This window comes from Cervus elaphus, chromosome 12 (genome assembly GCF_910594005.1).
Source record: "Cervus elaphus chromosome 12, mCerEla1.1, whole genome shotgun sequence".
In the NCBI taxonomy this organism is placed as follows: Eukaryota; Metazoa; Chordata; class Mammalia; order Artiodactyla; family Cervidae; genus Cervus; species Cervus elaphus.
Window position 1 is genome coordinate 93,994,052 of NC_057826.1, and position 6,148 is coordinate 94,000,199.

The following is a 6,148-nucleotide window of genomic DNA, read 5'->3' on the forward strand; positions in this document are numbered from 1 at the left end:
TTAAGCAAAGAAGGAGTTTTTTTGGTGGGGCGGGGAGAATGGCTTTGAGACAGAAGGAAAAGAGTTTATAGCTCAAATCAACTTTCTGTTTAAGTATTCAAAGGCAACACGTGGCACACATAGGCGATTACCACTAAAAAGAAAAAGAAAAGTAACATATCCTTGAAAATGCCAAAGTTTCCTTACGTGTAGATCTGAAATATTCTAGTTTTTAAAATGCATTTAACTACTGCAGCACAAATGCAACATTCAGGGTGGTTCTGAGTTCACAAAATAATTTTATTATATGTAAGAAAGCATACAGGCAATAAAATTAAGAAAACATTCACAATGCATAAATAACACAGACCTGATCAGGAGATAGTTTTCAGTAGACATCTTTCTTGTGACCCACTTCATCTAAATGTTAAGTCAATTGCTTATCCACAAGAATACTTTGTAAACATTTCCAAAAAAATCCTCTTGAAATGCCCCACATGAGTTGGTATCTGGCAGCAGAGGCTTGGAACACTTTTTACAGTCCAGGTGATGACACGGGGACTGAATGCCAAAGCACAGAGAAAGGGCTAGCGTTTGTCAGCAGGGCTGCGGATGGCTTTAGGGTGCTGAACACGAGAGGAGAAAGGGTCTCCTGTTTTTTCCGCCAACAGAAGCGTCTCACTCAAGGACGATAATGAGGCACTATCTGCTAGTTTTACACCATTAACATTTAGACTTTTTAAAAGAAATCAATTCTAAGTTCAGATTAAAGCATTACCAAAAGTAGCCCCACTGAGCAGCTTGGCTGGTAAGATGGAGAGGAAGGATTTGACCTTTGCCCACGGGTGAAACTGTTGTGACACACGAGTTAAGGAAACTCACTGTCCTCACTGCACATCTCTAGCCAGGACAGTCATTTATTGGGTTCAGAAAAGCTATCTGACACAGGAAATGAGAAAAGACAGAGAGAGCCAATTATTTTACATAAATACAAAGTGGCATATACTTTTTATTGCCACCTAATATAAATTTCATGTTGGATTCTTCCTCAGCTGACTTTTATTTCAGATATTTACAGAACTGCAAATCATTCTGCTGGGAAAGTCTTTGTCACATAAAAAATTTTGAACACAAGAGTGGCTATGCTTTTTTAAATCTTTCAAAATCTTTTTAGGAGAAAAAAAGTTATCACAGCATTTGTCAATTCTCATCTCCTATTTAGCTGTGTCAATAAATTTCAAGGAATAGTCACAGCTTCATTTTCTGTTTGTCTTTGCTGTGTTTCTGGACGTTACAAATGAGCATTTAGGCTCACAGAGAGTCTGTGTATTTGTTTCATCGGCTTATAAAGTGCTAGTCAAATGAACAAAAATGCTATTTTAAGATCTCAGATAACTCATTCTATTAAATATGATAAATATAGATTTAATATAATAAATTAAAAATATCCATATAATACAATAAATAAATAAAACCAATATCAACTAAGCATCAATTCTGGGGGGGAAAATCCCATTCCTACTGTAAGGCTCAATTTTTTTTTTTTTTTTTTTTAGGAATAATTCATAAAGGCATGCACCTACCTTTACAATCTGAAAACTTTTCTTGGACCAGTGTTAGCACCTGTTTGTACACAGCAAACTCAACCCTTCTCATTTCCTTCCTGGAAAGCTTTAATTTTTAAGTGAAGCTGTTCATTGTTGATTCTTTGCCCTATTTATAAGTCCTAAGATAAGAATCAGTTTCTAAAAACATCTTTGGAGCCAAAGACAGGTCCCTTATGAACATGCGCTTCACCTGTGTCCCTCTTGATTCACTATGAGCAACACAGAAAACACACCGGAACGTAGATTAAAATGTAGTTAGTTGTGTGTTGAGGCGAAGCAGCAGAGAAGAGCTCGCCCGACATCTCAAGAGTCAGCACACCTCAGTTTCCTCACCGCAAGCCTCAGAGAAAACTCCTGTAGCTTTTGGGACGAGCAAGGCTGCTAGGATTCACGTCAGAGCTCAGGTCGGGTGCTGCCCATTTTGTGTGATGGGCTGGATCTTCTCCAGAGAGACATCAGTGTCATAGTCCAAAATGACAGACAGGGCTGGGGACAGCTTCTCCAAGGGCTTGACTATCCCCCCTGCCTCTTCCTTCTTCAGGTCCTCAGAGGAGCCCACAGCATGTGGGATCAGATACACCACATTGCAGTCTTTGGAGATGGAACCCCGAGGCTCGTGATGGCTGGAAAACACCACAGCCCCGTTGTTATTGATGCTAACCGTCTCTATGGCATTATTCGTCGTCGGGCAAAGCCTGTAGCATCCTAAGAGGGTGGAAAATGCCTTCCGAAAATCAGCATTAAAGGCATAAATGATGGGGTTCAAGGAGGAATTAGCCCACCCGAACCACACAAACACGTCGAAGGTGATGGAATCGATGCAGAAGGGCTTGGTCTCTCCAGACCCACAGAAGGGCACCATGCAGTTCAAGATGAAGAAAGGGAGCCAGCAGCACACAAACACCCCCATGATCACCGACAGGGTCTTCAGAACTTTAGTCTCTCTTTTGAAGGACATCTTAAAGGAGCTTTCTGGTTGAGAACATTCCATGGGGTTTCCGTTACCTGTAGTGGTCTGGCAGTTCTTGGCATGGACTGCTGCCCTCTCCAAGGCTGAGATGCGCCGTATTTGTTTCTGGGCAATCCTGTAGATCCTGGTGTAGGTGACAATCATGATGGCCACAGGGATGTAAAAGCTTATTAGAGAGGATGAAATGGCATATGTCCTGCTCAAGCTGGAGTCACAGTTGTTGATGGTCTTGCTCAGGGAAGTGTCATTCCCCTCGGAGGGACCTGTGGGTTTTGCCTTGTGCCAGCTGAGCTGCACGGGGATGAAGGAGATAAGAACAGACAAAGTCCATGCCACACTGATCAGAATGAAGGCTGCCTTGGGGGTCATCTTCCTCTCATACCGGAAGGGGCTAGAGATGGCCCAATACCTGTCCACACTGATCACACAGAGATTGAGGATGGATGCAGTGGAGCACATGATGTCAAAGGCCACCCAGATGTTACAGAAGGACCCGAAGGGCCAGAAGCCAGCGATCTCGGCCACTGCTTTCCAGGGCATGACCAAGACGGCCACCAAGAGATCCGATACAGCCAAGGAGATGACGAAGAAGTTGGTCACCTTGGATCGCAGGTGGCGGAATCTGATCACGGCGGCACAGACCAGCGTGTTCCCCAGGAGGGTGGACAGGATGAGCAGTGACAGGAAACAGGCTGTGAGAATGCGGAAGGAGAAGTCCCTCTCCGCTACCAGCCCGGTGCCTTCCATGGCAGAGGTGTTGAGAGTCCTCATCTTCCTGAGGGCGAGCACAGAGGGGGCTCGGACAGCCCTCAAGTTCCTAGGCAGGGATTAGGGACCGATCAGACCTGCAGGAGTCCTCACGGGCCACGCAGCCCCATGCCCAGACCCACTTGCTGCCCTGGGTGGAGGACCTCACCAGCATGCCACCAGACGGCTGCAACAACCGAGTGGCAGGAGCCTGCCCTTGGCAGTCCAAGTCAGCCCCTTGGAAGGTCCCTTTTGCTCTCTACGACTGTCTTCTGACTTCCTTGCTCCAGGTCACTGTCGCGGGGACAAGTTGACCCTTCAATGCCTCCTGGGAAGCCCTGGTGTTTTAGCATATTCTAAGCTGTCAAGCCAGAGACTCTCAGGCCTCTACCGAGCTCGTCAATTGTCGTCACATTCCGGGTCTGTGGCCTCTCTGGTGATGACAGAAAATTCTCCCCTCTGAGGCGCAGCTTAAAATACATGCCCCGCTCCTCCAAGCCCCAGGCTCCGCAGCAGCTCCCCTAAAGCCCTAGAAAGCAAAGAGAAAGCAGAGGTCGTTTGCCAAAAGGAGCAGATCGCATCTTCACTGCCAAGCCCCATCCAGCTCCCTCTGAGCCACCTACCTTGCCTTGGGGTCGTCTCTCTCCCAGCCCCCGGGAGCTCTTGGAGCTCCGAGAGCAGTCTTCCGAGGCGACGCCGCGCCAGGGCACCCAGGAGGCGCGCCAGAGTCCTGCCCTGCGGGCGCAGCCTGGGTTCCGCGACCGATGCGCAAAAATCGCAGGAGCAGGTTTGGGAAAAGGATCCCGGGCCAGGTCCTCAGAGAGCTGGCGTTGCCCCCCACTGCCTCGAATGGCTGGAGGCGGTTCAAAGCGAACGAGACCCCGGAAAAGCGCTTCCAGGCTCTCGGAGAGAGGGCACCCCCAGTACTACTCACCTGAGCAGCTACCTTTCTCCCGGAGCTGAGCGCCCGGGCACCCCTCGAGCGGCCTCTGGCCCCTCGGGGAAGAGCCCTGAGCCTTCCCGCGGAACTGCCCGCTTCCTCCCAGGAGCCCGTGGGCACACGAGGCAGAGAGAGCCGAGCTTGTACCGGAGGGCGCCCGGGCCGGCCGCATTCCCTCGGGGCACAGCCCACCCCGCCCCCGCGTCCCCTCCCCTGCCCCGGAGGCGGGCCTCGCTTGACAGGCAAGAGTTGCGGGCGACAGCCGCACGTGGTTCGCCAGGCTGGTGCCGCGGGCGAGAGGGGTGGGGGGATCGCAGCTGATTGCTTGCCCGTCCCGGGTTACCCCGCCAAACCCCGGGCCCCCGGAACCCGGGAGGGCACCCCGACAGGGGCCCGCGAGAAAAGACCCCCTAAGGTGAAAACCTCAAGCGAGCCTGAGTCTCCAGGAAGCAAAGCTCCGCGCGCCATCCAGCGCCTGCGGGGGTTAACCCCACGCCCTTCTCAAGACCAAACGGAGGCTGGGACCCGGCTCACTCTTCCACGCACATCAACCTCCAGAACAGCCCGGCTCCGACAGGCGCTGCCTCCAAGGGCCCCTCAACTGGGATGAAACGTGCCCCGCGAGCGCCTGTACTCACCGCTCGCCTGGAAGGCTCCGGGTAGTAGCGCGCCTGGGCGGGTGCGCTGCGCGGCGCCCCGAGGGCGCTCACCTGGCGCCCAGCTTGGGTAGCGCGCGCGTCCACAGCTGTGGTCAATGCCGGACTGCAGCCGGAGCCCGGCGCCCGGCGAGCGCCGCAAGCCCAGCGCCACGCTCTCAGCGGGCCTGGGGCGCCCTCTGCCGGCCGTCTTGGCTTCCAGCGCCCCGACTGCGCCCTCTCAGACCCCAACCTCGCCGGTATGGGCTCCAGCATCCACGCGGGACCGCGCCCGGACCCACTCTTCCTCGACCATGACTGCCAGAACCTGGGAAAGGGGATGGAGTTCTCTGCTTGAAATCCCTAAAAACTGACAAGGGTGAAAAATTTCTTTTGCTGGCACTTCATTCGCTGAGCCAATGTACAATATTTTCCAGAGCGCTCACTGCATGTACCAAGAGCAACAGGGTAAACAAGAGTCAAGCTCTCCTCCCAGAGTTAACCAGAGAGATCTGGCATTTACTGAACAGACTCTGGGTCCCAGACACAGGCCATCTGTCGCCCACCCCTTACAAAAAATCCCTCCTGATGAACTTCCTCATCTCCATTCTGCCCAAGTGGAAAATCGGGTTCAGAAATGTACCCAAAGTTACAGGGTTGCTGAGACGGTGCCAGTTGCCTGCCTCCCACCTGCGTCTTATTTTCACCTACACACCACTGCCTCGGGAACTCTGAGTCTAGTCTCCGGATTCCACGAACTACATAATTACCCACAAAGCTTAAAGAGAGGAACGGGCAGGAGGGAAGCAAGGGCGCCTGGAGATGACTGCCTCTGAGCACCTCCCCTGCTGTCCTGGGTGAAATCTCAGGGCGCAGACTGCACAGCTAAAAGGCAGAAATTATGTACATGGCGACATCGCAGTGCCTTGCTGTGCCTTCCTAAAAGCAGGGGAGATAAGCAGGGAGTTTCCTTGTCAGACTGCCTGGCTTCCGGTCCCTCCCCAGCCAGCGCTGGTCGCATGTGCCCTGTCCCCTCTGGGAGCTTGTCCTCGTCCTCTATGAAATAGTGCCGGCATCACAGGTTTGTTGTAAGTATTCAAGGAGATGGTGTTTGTTGAGGGCTTGGCACCGATCCTAGGACTCAGTCAGTCCCCTTTCTTGGTAGGAACCCCTAGGGGCTCATTAGAAAACCTATAGTCTTATTTCGTTGAGAACCTCGCACCACATTGAAAGCCACGATTTTCTTGGTAAAAACTCTGACTCTAAATAA

General features: G+C 51.7%; 1 protein-coding gene across 4 annotated transcripts; it reads right to left on the reverse strand.

The window, feature by feature from the left end:
• Nucleotides 1–265: 265 nt before the first annotated feature.
• Nucleotides 266–5,014, reverse strand: DRD1 (dopamine receptor D1). 4 transcript variants are annotated; one of them, XM_043920942.1, is made up of 2 exons: nt 4,882–5,014; nt 266–3,832 (listed from the first exon to the last, which is right to left on the reverse strand). In XM_043920942.1, the coding sequence occupies exon 2, from the start codon at nt 3,325–3,327 to the stop codon at nt 1,987–1,989; it is 1,341 nt and encodes a 446-aa protein (XP_043776877.1). In that variant the 5' UTR covers nt 3,328–3,832; nt 4,882–5,014; the 3' UTR covers nt 266–1,986. The 4 variants fall into 4 exon arrangements, with proteins under 4 accessions (XP_043776877.1, XP_043776879.1, XP_043776876.1 ...); XM_043920944.1 differs by lacking the exon at nt 4,882–5,014 and adding an exon at nt 4,790–4,848; XM_043920941.1 differs by lacking the exon at nt 4,882–5,014 and adding an exon at nt 4,238–4,368.
• Between the last annotated feature and the right edge of the window lie 1,134 nt (nt 5,015–6,148).

Bases quoted from the DNA above. Each gene is read 5' to 3' on its own strand.
- DRD1 (XM_043920942.1), bottom strand. From the start codon at position 3,327: ATGAGGACTCTCAACACCTCTGCCATGGAAGGCACCGGGCTGGTAGCG.